The 20,621-nt window shown below is 34.8% G+C and overlaps 3 protein-coding genes across 3 annotated transcripts; 2 read left to right on the top strand and 1 right to left on the bottom strand.

The window, feature by feature from the left end:
• Positions 1-53: 53 nt before the first annotated feature.
• On the top strand, positions 54-6,791 carry LOC107014620. Its single transcript, XM_015214606.2, has 9 exons — positions 54-505; positions 1,026-1,620; positions 3,933-4,103; positions 4,285-4,383; positions 4,476-4,574; positions 4,662-4,736; positions 4,982-5,071; positions 5,182-5,526; positions 6,363-6,791. Exons 2-9 carry the CDS (start codon positions 1,093-1,095, stop codon positions 6,627-6,629), a joined length of 1,674 nt encoding a protein of 557 aa, XP_015070092.1. The 5' UTR covers positions 54-505; positions 1,026-1,092; the 3' UTR covers positions 6,630-6,791.
• Positions 6,792-6,938: 147 nt separating this feature from the next.
• Positions 6,939-9,385, bottom strand: LOC107014004 (lysine histidine transporter 2-like). Its single transcript, XM_015213874.2, has 7 exons — positions 9,232-9,385; positions 8,771-9,155; positions 7,783-8,176; positions 7,605-7,710; positions 7,431-7,522; positions 7,274-7,342; positions 6,939-7,167 (listed from the first exon to the last, which is right to left on the bottom strand). The coding sequence occupies exons 1-7, from the start codon at positions 9,281-9,283 to the stop codon at positions 7,069-7,071; spliced, it is 1,197 nt and encodes a 398-aa protein (XP_015069360.2). The 5' UTR covers positions 9,284-9,385; the 3' UTR covers positions 6,939-7,068.
• Positions 9,386-10,910: 1,525 nt separating this feature from the next.
• Positions 10,911-20,144, top strand: LOC107014646 (protein PLASTID TRANSCRIPTIONALLY ACTIVE 10). Its single transcript, XM_015214649.2, has 12 exons — positions 10,911-11,663; positions 12,234-12,293; positions 12,402-12,431; positions 13,291-13,364; positions 14,328-14,409; positions 15,125-15,198; positions 15,454-15,520; positions 16,515-16,607; positions 16,967-17,143; positions 17,213-17,263; positions 18,049-18,200; positions 19,460-20,144. The coding sequence occupies exons 1-12, from the start codon at positions 10,920-10,922 to the stop codon at positions 19,896-19,898; spliced, it is 2,043 nt and encodes a 680-aa protein (XP_015070135.1). The 5' UTR covers positions 10,911-10,919; the 3' UTR covers positions 19,899-20,144.
• The last annotated feature ends 477 nt before the right edge of the window (positions 20,145-20,621 follow it).

Genomic DNA, 20,621 nt, shown 5'->3' on the forward strand with positions numbered 1-20,621 from the left:
TGTCATGCTGTGTTTCTAGTTTCTCTTACTAATAAATGCAGTGAATGGGAGGAGGGAGAATAGCAGATCTCATGTGAATTTGGTTTAGCTGGTTTTTGGGATCACAAGAATGTCAATAAGTTTGATAATTGTTGGTTGTGAGCTTTAACAACTACTAGTAGAAAAGCAGTTGCGTGGTAGGTGAGCCTGTTTGTATGGCTTATTTTAAGCCCGTTCTGGAGTGTTTCGATAAAACAAAAAAGTGCTTATAAAATCGAAACAAAAAAGTGCTTATAAATGTTTATTTTCAAGTCAAAATAAGAAAAATAAGTCGAAGGACTTCAGCTACCAGTCTTACCGATGCTCTTTTATTTAGCTGGTTTTTCTTCTTGTGGCAGGACTTAAATGCGCGCACTATTTGTCCATTTAAATTTCGAATTTGAAAGTGGGGAATACAATACTTCTACTTCTATTGGACAAGAAACAGTAGAAAAAGACAAGAAATCTCTTGAATAAATTTCCACAGGTAGCTGAATCCATTTCCATTTCAAATTTTGAAAATGAGGACATTTATTTTTCCTGTTGGCACAATAATTGTTGTTAGTACTCTGATTTCAAGTGGCCTTTGTCTTATAAAAATAGCTGTACCACCAAATGACTATTGTCTTCGTTCAAACTAATATAATATTAATATACCTCTATATTTAATTTGTCAAATCTCACAATTGCATTAACAAATGAAGATGAATAAACGTGGGATAATAATATGAGATAGAAATCGCAAGGATGACTAAGTTGGTACGTTGCTTGGGCCTGCGGATTTCCTTTCATTATTGTGAACTTAAAAATAATTGTGATACAAATTTGATACAGTATTTTAATGTTGACTAATAGGTCATTAAACTCATCCATTTTCAAATTTTCTCCAATTTCGATATCTCCGCCAAATCGTTTCTTCATTCTTCACAATCATATAAATACTCTCTCTCTCTGAGCTGTTTCATTAATACTCCATTTAACGCCATTCTCCACAAAACCCTCTATAGGATAACACTCCATTATTAAACAATTCATATTTTATACGCAAAATCAATTTTGAATGGCTCTTCACTGATGGCGTCATCGGCGTTCAAATCGACGACTCGGAGGACTACCTTAGGTGGAAGTTCCGCCGGAGCCGATGACTCCTCCGGTAGCTCTGGTAACAAACCTCATCGCCGTTCTAGGAGTCTCAGTCGAGTTGCTCACGGGCCACGGCGCTATGAGGAGCCTCTACAGGTTGACTTAGGCTACAATGCTGCTCCGCGTGGGAAGTTTGTTAATACGAGTAGAGGATCGGGAGTTCCTGAAATCAGCCTTGATGATCTGGCGATAGAGTTCTTCTCTCAGGAGGAGGAGAAAGAAAATAGTGACCGTGGTCGGTCAGAAAGGCGTGCGTCGGGGATTGGGCATTGGGCGAGTGAAACGGCGTCGTCGAGGAGACGTGGTAGGTCGGTTTCCAGGCAGGGTTCGAAGACCTCTGCTGCTGATCGGAAAAGCGTTGCTGCTGATCGTTCCCGGAGTAATCTAGCTAAGTCAGATGCCACTTCGAGGAGGAGGAGGTCGGTTTCTGTTGTTCGATATCAGATTAGTGACTCGGAGGTGAAACTTCTCTATCCTTTCCTTCTTTTTGTTTGACTAGTGAGTAGAACTGGAGCATGGTAGCTGATTAGGGTAGAAGGTTAGTGGTTAGTCGAGCTTTGTTCATCTAGTTATCATCTATTGTGTACTATGTTTTGAGTGGTCCATTATGTTGTCAATGTTACTGCTCCTTGCATGTATGCTTTGCGCTGCTTTCCGACTAGTTTTCATGTTTTTTTCATTGTTTTTCCTTTCCATTACTGTTTTGATTTGCTTCAGTAGAGCCGAGAGTTTTTCGGAAACAGCTTACGAGTACGATCTGCTTAGGCTCTACCCTCCCCCACTCCCCACTTTGTGAATTTCACTGGGTATATTTTTTATCTTGACTACTGAACTTTGCTTATAATAATCTTTGGGAATGAACATTTTAATGGAATTCACCAAAGAGACTACTAAACTTGGAGCACTTTAACTTTTTTTTGATGACAAGGGAAACCCGCAGCCGCTACCCTTTTGGGTGCACACAAGATAGAACCCCGCTCCTATCCAATAACTCGCAAACCACATAGGAGAGGTAAGCCTGGTGCGACGAGCTCGACCCAGAAGGCAAACCCCTTGCTTTCGCTGGCAAGGGGTTTCGAACTACAGACCTCCAACATGGAAGTCCCAAGGAGCACTTTAACTTTGGAAACTGTCTGTATGGATATTTTTTCACTTTTCTTCCCTTTATTTTAGTTTGTGTGTGTGTAGGTAGGTGGGGGAGCGGAGAAAGGGATGAAATTGAATTTAGCTCCAATTGACTATGCAGTACGCAGATCTTCTTTTACTGATCAAAAGAAAGAAAATGTAATACAAATTTGTAAAAGCAAAATATATGAAACCTAATTGGCCGTGACATCAGAAAGTAGATATCTTTTTTGGTTGTTAATTCCAAGCATAAGTGTCCTTTTTCACCAAAACTACTTTGATTGTTTACATTCTACCGGCAAAACTAAAATAAATGTCACTCATGTACATCTAATGATAAAGAAGCCTTAGCGAATTCCTTATGTATAACACATAAATTGCCTTGTATCATGAAAGAGAAAGTGTGCATGAAATCCTATGACAAGAAACTAACAAATGGAAGTTTAAGTGCTCATAATAATTTAAAAAATATCAGTTTGAGGAGGCAGGCCTTCATTTACTATGTCTATATTGGTACATTATACCCAATTTTGTGGGAAAATTTCTTCAAAGGTAATGGTTACGCCCATTAATTTGTTATTTTGTTTTATCTTAAAACTCAGATGTGTGCATAACTGAGTAAGTTTGAAAATTTGTGAGGGTAATGTTTTCTTCCAGAAACTTTGAACCTTTCATAACTTTCCTTGAGAAGTTGGAATTCCAAGTGCTTTGGAAGGTAGAAATAGCTAAAACAAAAGAATAAATGCTTGACTTCTAGAAATACATTACCCTTGCGGTGGTGCATCTATCTAATGTTATTCTGTCACCTTAAGAATTGTTTTGTTGGTTACTGGGTTCCTAGTAGAGACAAAAAAAGTCGGGAGATCACTTTTAGTCTGTTAAGTCTTGGTGAACTGAATTATCCGTTACATGTGCCGATGGATCAGTCAACATGTGCTCAAGCTGGTTTGTCTATCACTGTCATAAGACAAGTGTTTTCCTCCTGCCCTGACTTCAGTGTTGTTTGTTCTGATGTAAGTGCTGTCGGGTGGATGGATTATCAGTGACTCGGCATTTGGGTCAGTTTTTTACCCAAAAGAATTAGTGGGATGTTTCAGTTGGTTTAAGTGTTGGAATTGGTTTGCAATTCTAGACGTGGTTGGATCAGAAGAGAATAAAGGTGAAACTATATGTGGTGTGTAACATTCCCAGTCTTTTAGTCTTATACCGCAGAATTATAACACTTTTTGAGGCTTTGAGAATTGCACTAATTGATGATGTCGTCCTCCTTAAATAATTTCTGTTCAATGTTCGAGGACAAGCTGACTCTGACATAATTAATTTTCCGAAAAATCTCACCTCAATTTAAATGTCCTAGTTCTTTCTTTTATCAACAAAAGGTATTTATTTCTGAATAGTGATGGGGTATGATATGGTAATTTCAATACTGATTGTGAAACACATTAGAGGGACATACAAACTTATGGCACATCTACATGTTATATGGGTGTGTGTCCAGAAAATCTTGGGTTGTTTAAATATTCATTATCTATGAGTTCTTAAGATCACTGTCTAAAAAGAAGAAATCAGAGAAAGCCATAGGTATCAGCAAATAAATGTGTAGTGGGGGCACTTTTTGATCAAGAGTTTTCTTTATTGTATGGCAGAGTGATGCAGATCATTTTCGAAACTCCAACAGCCAAGTTGATATCAAGAAGAGTCAGAGCAATAAAATCAGTGACATTCCATCATCAATGAAGCCAACAGCTGTAAATAATCCGAAATTAAGGAGGTCTTTTAGCCAAAAAGACATGTCTCTGTTACATGATGGCTACTCTGTAAGCCGACAATTTTAATAGCTTCTCTTTGAATCGTTGGGAACTTATTGGGTTAATGTATCATTTCTCACAGAAAAATTGCAGTTGCTCTTGCCCTTTGTTCTTATACTGTTCTGCTTTTTGTGTCTCTATATTCCTTCTTGCAATGTTACTAATTTATGCACTTCTTCATTCATATTAGAGTCACTCTTCTGCCTTGACTGACGATGACACAAAGGATGCTCTTATCTGTAAAAATGGCATCGAGAAAACCATTCGAGCAGTTTATGCACAGAAAAAGGTTTACTTTGTTGATCTGTCAAAGTAGCATGCACTGACTTTTCCCTATGTTTTATCAATTGTCTTTTTCTGAAATATATTATTGTTCTTCAGGGTGAGCATCCAAATGGGGATTTGAATGGTGAACTGTATGAAGCAATGAGAAAAGAACTCAGGCATGCTGTTGAAGAAATCAAAACTGAACTTGAACAAGTGTGTGATTTATTTGTTCCATCAAATAAGAAAATTACTCCTCCCAGAGTTTATGACTTGCTTACTATTTCATGTTGACTAATGCAGACCATGGTGAAGAAAACTACTGGCTCCAAGTCAGGTCATGTGGCCAGAAAGAGTTATGCGACAAAAATGGAGCAGGTAAGTTTTCTCCATGCTTTCATTTTCCTGTTTTCCACACACGGTGTCGAGATCTTCTTTGTCAAACTATGTTGTGCTGTCTTTTTTCCAGTCTAATATTTTTGTGTCTTTTTGCACACTGGTTCTGATTCTTCTTTGGCCATAAGTATGTTATGTGATTGTAATCCTCAGAAAATGAATGTCTTAACTTTCTTTGATATTAAAGTCAGAAGTGTATGCAATATCTGCTTGATGAAATTATGCAGGAAGACCAAAGAGGTAGGGATCGGCGGATTGTCAAAGAACTTCCTGATACAACAAGTTCTGCTGCTGGGCAGAAACAACCACGTAGAAAGGTCTCTCCCTTTTTTGGTTGAACGATCAATTTCCGACTTTCTTGATTATCTGTTATTCACCTCTGTAGTAGTTTCCTTTATTACTAGTTTTTTTTTTTACAAATTTCCAGAGAAGCAATGATAGAAACAGGACATCAACACAACTGAATGATGAGGCAGAGAAGTTTTTTGTGGATTTCATTGCAAATATAGAAGACACGGATTTTTCTTCATTTGATGGAGAAAGAAGTGATGCAAGTTCCACATTAGGAGGAATAGCTAAGCCAAGGGACAGTATTACTTATGGGGAAGCAGTTAATCAAAGTCCAGCAGGATCTAATTGTCATCCTGTTGGAACCGACGGGGTTATCTTCCCCTGGTTGCAGTGGGAGACAAGCAATGATGGTTCTTTCACTCCCATAAAAGAAGTGGAAACTCCTGTTAGTAGGAAACCTTCAATATGTGATGCAAAACAGGTAGTGATACTTTGTTTTCCTCCTACTAAAATTAAATTCTGCATGTTTGTGTTATGACATATAAGAAGTTGGCATAATACACATATATGCCCTTTAACTTGGCCTCATTTCATATTTATACCCTCCAACTTTGGATGTGCACAAATAGGCACTTAAACTTGTATAAAGTTGAACAAGTTGACACATTAGTCCTATGTGGCATAATACACATAAGACACCACGTAGTATGCAAATTGTCATGTAGGATGCTATATAGGACGTGTGTGTCTATTTGTACAATGTTATACAAGTTTAAGTATCTAATTGTGCACACTCAAAGTTGGAGGACATAAAAATAAACGAGTCAAAGTTAAAGGGCATATTTATGTATTATGCCTAAAAAGTTAGTTGCTGCTTTTGGCATGATATACTAGCAAGTGTGCTCTTGATTGGATAACGTCCTCCACGATACTTGTTAGGTTTAGCTAAATTTTCCAGATGATTGGATACTTTTTAGGAATTACATAATCTCGTTAGTGGTCAAACTAGGAGGTATGTTTGGCTCACTTTGGGCCGTAAGTACCTATCATTTTGCCTATTTGGATGTATCTTGCTTCCACTTCTTCGTTGAGAAGACCTTGAAAATCTCTACGTGCTAAAATGCTAGTAAATAAACACATTCCTTTACTAAATCGCCTGAGTTGCTTTCCATGCCGTGCCATTTGTTTTGCATTTACATATTTACACGTTCACTTTAGTAGTGTGCTAGCCATATAATTCGTACTTCCCTCTAGTAGGAAATCTCATTCTCTTCCCAGACATCTATTGTAACTTGGCCCTAACTTTGCTTCTTATAGGACATCACCTCCCCTCAGAATGACAATAGTTATTCCATGAGCAGCCATGGGAGTTGGAGCCCAGCAATTCTGCAGAATAGAACAATGTATACGGTTGAAGATAGTCGAAACATATCAGGAGAACTTGAAAGTTGCCAAAGTTCAGGATTCGACATGGCTGAATACAACAAGCTTAAACGAAGTGAAGAGCTGTTGTTTGAAAGGTATCGAGAACGGAATAGAATTAGTTCAGGTGGTCTTTTGCTTTGTGGTCATTTGAGCTGGTAAAGTACATAAGTCAAGTTATTTAGGAGTAGCAAAAATTTATCATGTAGTGAGTCTTGGAAGTTGGACTTCACTTCATCTTGGATTTTGGGTTGTTAATGGTTCGGTCATATTTGCCCTCGTAGTTATATTTTGTTCAAATATAAGGATACATTTACCCTCTTAGATATAATTTTTCTTAGTTTTTTTTGCATCACGTATTTATATATATGCAAATGCAAAATTGTTGAGATTGTTTATACCTTCTTCTAAAGTTGATAAGTTTCAACTCTAGAGATGAAAATAATCATATATACTTGATAACACCAAATAGACATCTTCCAGCTGATACCTGATATTCATAAATATATGTATCTACAAATGGAAGCTTATTTAAATAAGCTCCAAATATCAATCATTTTTTCACTATGGTTTGATACTAATACAGCAGTAAAACTAACATTCAAGAAAAGAACTTGTAACCCTTGGCTTGCAGTATGATCTGCCTCAATGCACCAATGGGAGCTAAAATCATCAGAAGAACACCAAGTATGATGCATATCTAGGTTTTAAAAAAAAAGAAAACAATTAGAATTAGTATTAGCAATACAACCAAGAAACTACGTCAATTTCTCATTAATGTTTGCAAGTTTTTGCAACAAACGTACCCAATTTATGAACCAAGACAACCCAAATCTTTTAGGTTTACATAAGATTAGCCATATGATACAAGGAAGCTGCAACAACAAGAGAAAAATGCATGTCAATATTTGGTTTTGTAGTCTGTTACAAATACATCTAATTTTAGTTAATATAATGACTTACAAAGTAGGTAGTAGGAGCAAATGCAAATCCTCCGAAAAAACCAAGTAACCCACCAAAGAATGGGAATGATATTGCAAGGAACATTGTTAGGGCTGAGCCAACACACAAGATAACAACACAAGTTATGCCTCTGGAACACATATTAATCAACATAAAAGTACTGGAATGACATACCAACATAACCAGTCCGAACAATTACTCGTAATGTTTTAGTTGGATTGAAATTTCTTTGCTTCACCAAGTAAGATTCTATCATGTCAAACACACCCATAGCAAACACCTAAAAAAAGAAAAGAATAGTGTATCAGTCTATCAGATCATTGAGATTTGAATGACTTAAAAAAGTTTAAACCTGATAGCTTCCAATAACATGAATGACAACAAAGGCATTAGCCATGATAATAAGCCAAGCAGGTTTTTGTAGGGATATCAAGATGTTGTCCTCCACACTATTTCCAAAAACTCTGTAGCCAACAAAAGCTACTGGAAAGTAACACATAGCCACAACAATGTACGCGATAACGACTCCTTTCCACATAGGTTTCTTGGATGGTTTTTCAGGAGTTGAAGGCATTGTAGCTTGAATTTCCAAGACAACATTGTGGCCAGCAAATGCAAATGCAATATCCCCTAAAGCACTTAAGGAACCAAACACTCTTCCTGTACTTGTTGAAGCCCTTGGACTATAATCAACCTCTGGAGATATTCCTTTGTGTAATGATGCTCCCCAACCTATGGTCGAATAACTACACAATGATAAATAATAATTAATCTTCATAAGAACTGCGTACACTTTATCCTCTCCAGACCCTCAAAGGGTAATGTTGTTGTTTTGCATTGATTTTAGTAATTATATTATTTGTTGTTGATGGTGGTAACAGGAGCGGCTCAAGCATATTAGTGGTCTTGAGCAAAAATCAAAGAAGGCCTTAAACTTGAATTGTTAATAATTTTTATATAATTGATTTCTTCTATAATATAATCATTCTTATTTTAAATTATTTTTCATGAGATATAGTACCCCAAATATGTCAATATTCTTCTAACATTCCTTCATTTTTCATGAAAAATTTACTTTTTTTTACAAATAGTATTCAATATTTGTTAAAAAATAATAACTAATAACCTATTATTATTAAAAATGAGACACGTGTCTTTTTTTTTAAGACGGTTGATCCACCACTGATGGTCGATTGGAAACAGTCTCTCTACTTTCACAAGCTAAGGTAGGGATAAGACTGTGTACACACTGTCCTCGCCAAACCCCACTTGTGACATTACATGTATGCTAAGATGCATATGAAATATAGAAAAAACGAGACAAACAAATTAAGACGTACCTGAGAGACATGACAGCAGCAAGGAATGAGATAAAAGTGATGGAGTTGAAATTGGGACAAAAAGAAAGGAAAAAATGAAGAGAACCAAACATTAAGATGAAATAGCTAGTCTTCAAAGGGTGGCAATTAGGACAACAAGTCTGATAAATCTTCTCTAGTGATTTGCCACCAGTGACCATGTAAACTATATTAACTCCAACTTCAACTAATAGTTGTTGAGGAACCACAATCCATAGCCCAAGTTTTTCTCCAAAAGCCTCTTGACCCAATTCATGGTATCTGTCAAATCTTTTACCTGCTACCATCTCATGCATTTGTACCATTTGCCATAATGTGTACAATGTTATCACCCATGCTAATACCATCACTGTCACTCCAACACCCCCTGTCGATTAGAGATTCAAAAAAGGTGACTTGGAATATCATAACTCAATTTCAAGTCAGTTAAATAGATACGTACCAACCTAATTGGGACATTGCATAGGGGAGCCCAAGAACACCGGCACCAACCATAGCAGTAACATTATGAAAAGCGGAATAATACCACTTTGCATTTCTCGATGATGTGATGGGTAACCAATTGTTTATAATATTTACTTTACTTGATTCTATATTATTATTCACCATTTCTGTCAATACTAATTAATTGATCTAAAAAATTCTTCTACTTAAATTTTGTTTTCTATATGGGAATAGACTAAAGAGCAAGAGCGTGTGAAAATTAAAAGGAAAAAAAAAGAGTGTGTTTCTTTTTAATTAGAATTCTAACTTGATTATCATTTGCATGACCTTTTTGTGATTCTGGTTTATTGGTATTAATATAATAAATAATAAAATAAAGGAAAAATTACTTAAATATACTCCTTTAATTATCTTAATAACCATTTATCTCTACTTATTATAAAAATTTCAAAAATCTCTTATTTCCCACAATTAAAAAAATATGTAGTTCCTATAATTTATACTAAAATAAAATATATTGAAGTGTTTGTGTTCCATCAAATGTCTACCGCTTTTAATTATAGTTATATGCATTATAATTAATAGGAAACCAAGCAAATACTGAAATATCATTATAAATATATACTTATGAAACTATATGAAATTAGAAGAAGAAGAAAGTAGGGAGAAGAGAAAAGACTATTTATTTCTCTTGATGAATATTCAGGATTCATAGATCTTTCACAAATCTTATTTACACCGAAGGAAAAACCTTTATTTATAGGAAAAACCTTACTTGGTCCCCAAGTACGATTTCTAACCATATCCTACAAGGACTCCACATAATTAGACATTCACTATAATACAAATTGTTTATAACAAAACTAATTTTGTTTAAGTGATACTCTTTCCGTTGATTTTTATTTCTCATGTTACACTTTTCAAAAATTAATTTGATTAATTTTCAAAGTTAAATTAGATTACAATAATTTGATATTTAAAAAAAATTTAGATATTCAAAAATTATATCACTATAAATTGCAATTTTTTATAGGTCAATATGATTAAAAAAATACATTTTAAAATGTTAGTCGCAAAGTTCTCATAATTTAACTCTAAAAATAAAAATTATGACAATTAAAAGCGAATGAGGGAGTATTAAATAAGTGTCATATACTTTATTGATATCATTAAGATTGATAATTTTCACTTTATTGATATTATATATATATATATATATATATATTAGTATCATTAAGATCGATAATATATATTGATTTATATTTTTAATAGTAGAAATATTTTTGCCTACAAATAGTTGCTTCACGCAAATTACTACAATTATAATTAACTAAGTAATTGACATTGAATGGAAAATATATATTTAAATTTAAAAAAAATCAGTAATTTTCTATATGTGTATTATTCAACACAATTTTCTAAAATAAAAACTAGAGAGTATCAAGAATATCATGCACTTTCTCTTTAATAAAATTATGATCAAATTAAAACTATTTAATTTTTGTAAAAAATGAAAAATACCATATGGTAAGGATATTAAATTATACGAAATTAATGTATGCATTTATTTTTTTAAAAACCAAAATTATGTCCTCCCTCCTGCCCAAAAAAGGAAAATAAAAAATAATTTGAACAAACCAAACTTTATCTTGTGAACTCTAAGCAATCATTCCAATATCCCCTCGAAATGCAAACTCTTCAATTTTGTTCTTTCTTCTTCACATTTCCATCTCCTAAAACCCTCCTTAAACCCATAAATTCTTCTAAATTTCCTTTCTTTAATCTCTCTACTTCATCCAATTTCAAGCATTCTCCTCTTACTCTTCACTGTTTCAGTTCAGATGAATACCCAGTAGGTGATGACGACGCGTTTCTCGAAGCTTTTGGACCCAAAGAGAAAGAATCTGAAGAAGAAGCCCGGCGCAGGAACTGGGTCGACCGTGGTTGGGCTCCATGGGAAGAAATCCTCTCACCTGAAGCTGATTTTGCTAGGAAATCTCTTAATGAAGGTGAAGAAGTTGCGCTTCAGTCACCTGAAGCTATTGAAGCTTTCAGAATGCTTAGTCCTAACTACAGGAAAAAGAAGATTGAGGAAATGGGTATAACGGAAGATGAGTATTACGCTAAGCAATTTGAGATTAAAGGAGATATTCCTGAGCCTCTGGAGACTACATGGGCAGGGCCGTTGGTGGTTCGACATGTACCACCTAGGGATTGGCCGCCGAGAGGGTGGGAGGTTGATAAAAAGGAATTGGAGTTTATTAGGGAAGCTCATAAGATGCAGGCTGTGAGAGTGGATTATGATAAAGTGGAGGAGATGGTGAATACAGAGACTGATGATATGAGCTTGGAACGGTATAAAGTGTTCTTGAAGCAGTATAATCAGTGGGTTGCTGCTAACAAGGATAGATTAGAAGAAGAATCTTATAAGGTACAGCGTAATTATCAAGTTTTAATGTGATCATTTTTTTCTGTATAGTTTCAAATGCTAATTCTGATTAACGGAAACTAAACCAAATCCAAACCTCACCATAGTGGAATGCGCAGTGCTTTTTTTTCTTTTTTCTTTTAGGGAGTAGGAAAATTTTGGTAGTTCAAGTATCTATGCAAGTCCAAATTTTTAAATCTCTTATACTATATATATAAACTACCGAAATCATCAACACAACCTAGTAGAAGGTAGTGATTGCACTGGATATCTAAAGTTAAGCTATTAGTAAGCAACTTTCAAAGGAAAAAAAGCAACTAGTATCCAACTTAAAGTTGATAAATTTGCTGCAGTATCTAAATCATGCTGTGCTATTGCAAATTCTGTAGCTGAAGGGTAGCCTGTATTAGTATTTAAGACATCTACTTGCTTTTTTCTTTTTGACATTGAGTTAATTTTTCAATGTAAAGAATTTCCTCTTCACTCTAGTAAAAAAAGATTTTCTTCCAAAAAGAATTGTATTCTTGGTTCATCAATAATTGTACTTAACCACAATTTCTGATGTCTCTGCAGTATGACCAGGACTATTATCCTGGAAGGAGAAAACGGGGAAAGGATTACCAAGATGGAATGGTACAGTAGATGTTGCATTAGCAGTTTCTGTTGAATTTTTTTACTGTTGTTAGGTTTATTTGGGTTGATGCTTTGTCATAACTTCTCCCTCTCTTCATTTGGTTGCAGTATGAACTGCCATTTTACTACCCAGGACAAGTAAGTTGTTTTCCTTTTCCTGTTCTGATGATGAATATTAGAAACTGACCAGTGATTGAAGAAATTTTGGAGTGTTCTAGCCATACTTGAAGTTAGTAGTTTGAGCAGGATAATCCCTGATAAAAAATAGTCTGAGCTTGACAATTTGATTCTTGTCTGTTCTTATTTTATGTAACATTTTATTGTTTTTCAGTTATCTTAGCATGTACTTTTTCTTTTCATTTTTTTGCCTTTCTCTTTTTTGTAGGTGGGGGTTCTTTTGGTTCTTCATGTTTTCTTCCCTACCATGAATAAATCTGAAAAACTCTGGCATAAACTGAAGTATTTCTTTCCCACCAAAAGACTTATCATGTCTACAAGTTTACTAGCTGTGTTTTGGTTGGATTCTATTACTATCTTTTTGGGTAGTTTATCCTACAGTTTGGTGGTAGAAATAAACATGCATGCACTGTTGTTTAAGATATTCACAAGATAGAAGAATATTTTCTTGTTTAAGCTTTGATCACCCTTCCGTTGTCGGTAGCCCATGCTAATCTTTTTTGTCAAAGTTGCATTGATCTTTAGTTATCTATACATGGACATTCATTTGCACTCTAATTTTTATTATTAGAGAAATTTGACATGCATGCTCAATGTTTTTGTAATGTGTACACTGTAAATTTATGTATTACAGAAAATCTGGGAAACTGTTACATCAACATAAAATTGAAACCTCAGCTAGGATCAGTCGTATCCACTTCATATTGCTAGGACATAAAGCCACTTTCCTCACATACCTCAATTTGGTTGGAACTTATGTTAACTTATCAAATACACAAGTTTTGAAGAAAGGCAGGCTTATAGGAAGTCTTTTTTGCAGATTTGTGCTGGTAAAGTGACAGCTATACACCTTTATCAAGGAGCATTTGTTGATATTGGAGGTGTTCATGATGGGTGAGCATGTTCATGTGATCTGTATAACAAATTCTGGACATGTATTATATTGTCTAACATCCATGTAAAAAGTAGGAACATCCCTCAAATGAAATTGAATGTGGTTTGAGAAGTGAAGGTGGTATGAAAGCGTGTTTAAGGAGATGAAGTTTGAAATAAAATGTAAAGTGTACAGATTTCAAGAATTCCATTCAAATTCTGATTACATTTGTTTCTTCCCTTCCGATGGCGCAAAGTTGCAGAAAAAGTTTAGGATGGTGAGATTAAGGTTTTCTTTTGGAACTGGAATCCCATTACCAGACCGATACAACCTCTGAAAGGTTACTTGCAGTCCAAGTTGTAAAAATCACCATTCATATAAAAAAAATGCGGCATCCGTTGTCCAGATTCATTTGCTACTGGAGGAAAAATGTTGGAGATTTTTGTCTGTAAAACTTTATCTGCCTTGAGACAGAAGTTTCACTTTCAGATGGTTAAACTCACTCTCTCTGTATGTGTGTGCTTCTTGTGGTAGTAGAATCAGAAGGAGTTGAGAAAAACGAATCATAGTGCTACATATCAGTGATTATATGTGTTTAGAAGTAGCTCAAGGTGGTGGTTCTGTACTTCATGGAGAAGTCATTTTGCATCTTAATGAAAACTGAGAGGGGCAACGAGTTTTTTCCTTTTTCTTTTTCATTTAGTGCATCGGTTGAAGGAATCTCAGGTGTGTGCTGAGTCTGCTGACTTTGGTAATAAATTGTCCATGACTTTCAGTCGGATGAAAGATAATCACTTCCAGTGAATCCTAACAGTTTCTCATTGTGTTTTGGATTTTATTTAATTACTCAACTACGCTGTTAGTTTGACTAGAATCAGAATTTTAAATAGGGTCCAAGGAATCTAACTACTTTGTTTTTCTTGTTTCAGTGATTTTTAACTTCAGATTCACGTGTTGATGATTCCCTTGTCAATGCATTGCAGGTGGGTGCCAATAAAGCGAAATGATTGGTATTGGATCCGCCATCACATAAAAGTTGGTATGCATGTAATGGTTGAAATTCTGGTGAGTGATGCTTAACATTTTCTGAATTTTTGTTCATCAAAGAGCAACATCTGATTTCTAGCCAGTATCATAATCCTTAGTCACTTCTGCTATGTTGTATATCTACATTAAGTCACTTCTGCTATGTTATATATCTACATTATACTGCTGAGGGTCATGCTCTGTTATGCACTCATCATCAGTGATCTTGTTACTTTTTGGCTTCTCAATGAACTTGGAATGAAGTTGTATTATTTAGATACCAAATTCCATATTTAGCTTATATTGATATGTAGTCAGAGGTTTAAGGAATCTAGGCTGATATCATGCTTTATTTAGAAAAATCTGATACATTTAGGGTGCAGTAGCAGCTATTTGTCTGTGATAGCATTCGATATGCATACATGTATAGGTATTTAGGTTGCAAGATATATAGCTGCTGTCATTGTTACAATCATTTTTTTAGGTTCATTTATAGTTCTAACTTTTCTTATCAGTTATTTCTTTTAAGCACCTTTGTGAAATTGAGATAATTTTCTGGAATTCTGTGATAAAAGTTGAAAAGACAAAAAGAGGACATGTGATCTTTTTATACTTAAATGGCAAAATTTACTTACGTATATCTTTTATTTTTATCTCTCCTTTCTGGTTCACAGCTATTTCACACATTTAAGGTGCTTGAGAGAATCACAATTTTGTGGTTTCATGCCTTACAGTTTTTTTCATTCCTTTGCAGGCTAAACGTGATCCTTACAGGTTTCGGTTCCCTATTGAGATGCGCTTTGTTGATCCTAACATAGATCACCTAATGTATGTAGCTTCAGTGTATTTCTGATCTTTCTGAGACAATCCTTTCCCAAATTTCATCAGTGTCAAAACTATTCTTGCAAAGGCACATTAATATGTTATTTTGGGTCTCTCTTTCTCTCTCTCTCTCTCTCACACACACACACACACACATTTAGTTGGTTCTAATTGTCTTAACACACAAACAGAGACATTAGTGAGAAAGTCCCAGATCAGTCATTAACTATCTGTCTCCGCATGTATCTCTTATCATTGCAGCTTTAATAGATTTGATTTTCCGCCTATATTTCATCGTGAAGAGGATACAAATCTAGATGAATTGCGTGTAAGTACCATTTTATTTTGGCCAACTTATATAAATCCTTTGTTTTAGTTCAGTATCTCTATTAAAATTAGGAACTCTTATTGGAGTTCCCAACTTCTTATCAACAATGCATGGAATCTGAAATTCCAAAGCTATGGCTTTTTGATAGCTCAATTTAACCTCAGAAATAGATGTATCAAGTAATTTAACATTTGACACGTTTGATTGATGAAACTTGACCTAATACATCCTATCACTCGTCTCCAATGAACTGTGAACTTCTATTATAAGCCAACATATTTAAGTCCATGCGGACTTAGTGAAGAACAGACATGATAGAAGTGAAATTTTCATATAGGTAGAGGATCGGTGCAATGGACACACTTCAATAGAAAAGTAACTTGCTTACGTTCTCAAAACGGTATCTTTATGTGAATGATCGTCACAGCTCTTCTAATTCAATTCAGTCTGATTACTTGTGTCAGTGAAACAAAGTGATTCCGTTGTCTCTGTATTTGAATACCTTATTTCATGTTTTTTATTAAGTTTGTTCAGAAATTTATAGAACTGTGTATGGATAAGTGCGAGATCTAGGGAACTTCTAGTTTTAGAGGACCCCTAAATTTAAGTGAATTACTGGGTATTGAATGATACCGGCTCAAATAGAGCAAATTCTCATGCATATGATTCATTTATTCGACCCCAACTAGTTTGAGATTGAGCCGTGGTAGGTTTAGAAGCTGTTGTTCTTGTTGTTTTTTATATGGAAATTCTATTTATGTTCTTTTTTTTTTATCTGCTGAGTATTAGATAATTATTTAATAAATTCTTCAAACTGATGTTTTCGAGAAAAAGATAATACTATTTGATTACATATGAAGATTTGCAATATTACAGGCAAGTATGAACATTTTAATGGTCTATGATGCATACTTTGGTTCATATTCCATAGGATGTTGGATTCACTTTATCTTCTAAATTATTCTTTTGCTGTCTAACACATTTCCTTTCATAGCGTGACTGTGGAAGACAACCTATTCCTAGAAAAGACCCTGGAGTCAAAGTTGAAGAAGAACCACTACTATCAAATCACCCTTATGTGGACAAGGTATTCTTTTTTTCTGCACATGAATTCTTCAAACTAGGGAGGTTTGAGTAGTCATTGATATATACCTATATACCCATTATAGCCAAATAATTCTGCTCAAGCTTCTTTTTGCTCTCTAACTTAGTTGATCAATTAAATCTATCCTCTCAAGTTGTTATGTGCTGTATGAATGTGCTTAGAAATGGGACAAGCTAAGATTGATATCATCCAATGTTGTTAAACTTAACTGATCTCTGTCTTTATTTTTTTTTACTGCTGTCCTGAAACTTTATTTGTTACCGATATGCATAGTTACGCACCTTTTTGGCCATCTGAGCTAACAAATCATGATTAACAAACAATTCTGTCTTATTCTGCAGTTATGGCAGATCCATAATGCTGAACAAATGATTCTGGATGACTTGGAGGCAAATCCTGGTAAATATGAAGGCAAAAACTTGTCAGAGTTAGCTGACGAGGAAGATTTTGATGAAGAAAATAGCACTGAGTACTCCAAAGCTTATTATAAGAAAGCGTTGCTTACCAAGATGATTACAGTGAGCAGCTTATCAAGTCATTTTTCATTTCTTTCATGCATCTATCTAACACGATTTTAATTTTGACAGAAAGTCAGTGTAAGAGAGCTTGACTTGGAAGCTGCACTTGCTGAGCGTCAGGTTTGAGATAATATTGATAACTTTATTGTGACTATAGCCATATATCATTATTATCATGTTAGGGATAAATTGATAGATTCTTAGATTGAAATCAGGTGCTTATGAATCTAGAGATTTAGAAGGTACATATCAAACTTGTTTAGCCAAAAACTTGAACAGATAGAAGAGAGACCTTCATGTGATACATGCTATGGAACCTTATCAGAACACGTTAAATATAGTTTTAAGAATCTCAATATAATTTTAATGTCTGACCTTGGGAAGAGAACTTTGGGACAGTTGGAAAAATCATTACGGGTATATACATGTTCTTATTTAAAGTCAACATCTTCGATGTACAAGGTGGACAACAGAGTTATCTAATTCAATAACAAAAATAATCAGTTTTTAGTTATGTAAAGTTCAAAAATGATATTTGATGGGATAAATATTAACAAAAACTAACAATCATAGGGCTAGTTTGGCCAAGATTACAAAATTGACTCAGTTCTGCTAAAAGTTTCAAGTTGAAAAGCGCCTGCATTTACTGAACTTATACATGAGAAGTGCAAACTCATTTTCCGGCCTTTCTGCACATACCTCCTTGTCTTACTATACCCGTTATTTAAGAAATCCACAGCAAGAACTATATCAAGTACAGTAATGGCAATATCATTTGAAAATTCTGCTTATTGGTTACTCTAACCATGTAAAAAGTTTTTTGCATCTTGAATTTTCCTCCCATAGGTATATCTAATTGAGAAAGCATGTCCTCTTTGTGGCTTTTCCTTGTAATTGTAATGCAGCACCATAATAAACTGAGAATAGAAGCACTAGAACGAGGAGAGGTGTACAAAATTTCCAAGCTGAGACGAAACATTGAGATGGATGAATACGATTTTATCCATTGGCGGCGGTCCCTTGAGGAGAGAGAGGCTCTATTAAGAGATATAAGCTGGTATTCACACTGGACTTTCTCCTCCATCCTGACAGTTTCCCAAAGACCTTTCCTCTATAACCCCCACCCCAATAAAATGAAGAAGAATCATTTGTTTATTATACAATTGACATTCATATGTAGTACTAATTTCTGAACTGAAAGACTTGTTGTTTACCTTCTGTTTTCTTTCTAAACCCGAATTGCCTCATCATGTATAACTTGAGGGTTTTTGTCTGTATCCCGTTAATTTGCAGAGCTTATCAACATCGCTAAAGATGCAGTAATTCGATTTGGATATAAGATTGGAGACTTGGTGATAATTGATGCTTTTAATATCTCAAGAATTCTTCTGATCTGTTTATAATATTCAGTCCTCCAGAAGTCAGTTACTTCTAGTTTTGCTTGGGCCTAGTTTATCTTTAAAAACTCATCATAGAACATTGTGTTCATATAACTGACACCAACTACTTTGTGATTGAGGAATAGTTTCTCATTGTAGTTTGTCCGTAAGTTAACATGCCATGGTGTATGCGACGCACTTGTCACATTGTACCGTCATGTTTACGTATTATTTAGGTTTTTATAAGGATTACAATAAAGTATGGACAGGGGGGTCAGTGTATACAAATGAACGACTTTCAATGCATAAAAGTCAGAGTAGTCGTATAAGGACATGCACTGGTTAACAGTGACTGCAATAACCAGGGATTGGATGACTAGAGTTTTCCTTTTTCACTGGGTTGTTATCACAAGAAGTACAATATTCTAAAATGATATCGCTTACAATCTGTTTTAGGTGTTTTAATGGTAGAGTACCTTGAAACTTCCAGCAAAGTCCAGATATAACCTACCTAAGGAAAACATAGAAGACAAGAGTAGAAATAATTTACAAGAATTAGATGTATATTAAACATATTATTGCTTGTCAAAGACTTTAAAACATTTAATGTTAATATGTGACTAACTTATCTACGGCCCTTGATATCTGTATTCTGTACCTTCACATCTACAGCTATCTTCTGCTATTTCTCTTGTTTTTACTAGTCAAGTCATTTACATCCAAGTGGCACAGATAAATTTTATTTTCAGCATTGTTAGGTTATCTGAACTCAGACATGTCTCCTTTGTCCTTTCATTTGCTTTAAACCATGCCTGTTATCCTACGTTAGTAACATTTGAATAGACGACTTACTCCATCACACTTTGTGTCACTGGATGTGAACATTTAATCTCTATTTTAGTTATTCTGATTTTGTACTTGTGTGATGCTCTTGCAGTCGCCGAGCCCTTGGGCTCCCACTGGAAGAGCCTGGTAGGTATGTGGATCCAAGTGCCATCAGCAAGGACCAGTATGATCCTGAAAGTCCCTTGTACAGATATGACTACTGGGGCGAGCCAAAGAACTCAGAGAAGAGCAAGCAGGAGCGAATGACGGATGCTCACAATAAATCTATTGTTGGCAAAGGTACTGTTTGGTATGAGTTGTCATATGAAGATGCCATCAAGGAGCAGATGCAGATGGAGGCCCAAGGATTTGTGCGGGAGTTGTATGATGAAGATTCTGACAGCGACCAAGTGAATACAGATGATGAAGACGATGAGGAAGACTTTGATTACAGCATCCTAGGCGACCCAAGTGAAAATACAATCAACCAACCTTATGTCAATGGGACTGAATCTTCTCAGCTATCAGATGAAGGTATGTTTGAAGACTAAGTGACAAATAAGAAACTGATTAGCAGCAATACTATATTGATAGTTTGTACAGCTAGGTACATTAAACGGATGCAATTTTCGTAGAGTTTTTCCTAATGGGGGATTTATTTTTTTGCATCGTTAGACATGTATTTGTTCTGTGCCTTAGTAGAAAAGAAACAATTTTGTATTCACTTACAACCAGTTGGTTTTGTTATCTTCATATTTTTGATTCCTAAAAGTTATGAGTGGAGTTCCATAATATTATTTACCTTATCAGAAAAATGTTGCTGGTGCCGTTTCTTGATGGGATTATTATATTGATAATTGAAGAGTGTTATGTTCAACATTTTTCTTTCAACCTATATTTCGTTTTCACCTGTTGATGGCCAATGTTACTAACATTTGAAGCACTTCAAGTGGTGGGGTAAGTTAGCACTACTAACACCACTGAGAGAGACGTCAAGATGAATGAGATTCTTCTATTCTTAATTAAACATCTTGTGTTAGATAACTAGAATCTCGAGTTTTGATAATGAAAAGAATATATTAATAGGAAATGTTTCCCTTTCTAATAACCAATGAGATATAAATCCCAGATGATTATATAAAAGGTTTACCTTATTTAATCGTATTTGTATATATTAAAAAGTACCAAATTTCACTTACTATATTTATCCTTTAAAAATAGATCTTATACTAGACAAAATATTCATAAAATCTTTTCTATTCTTTAAAAGTATA

Source organism: Solanum pennellii, chromosome 3, assembly GCF_001406875.1.
Source record: "Solanum pennellii chromosome 3, SPENNV200".
Classification (NCBI taxonomy): Eukaryota; Viridiplantae; Streptophyta; class Magnoliopsida; order Solanales; family Solanaceae; genus Solanum; species Solanum pennellii.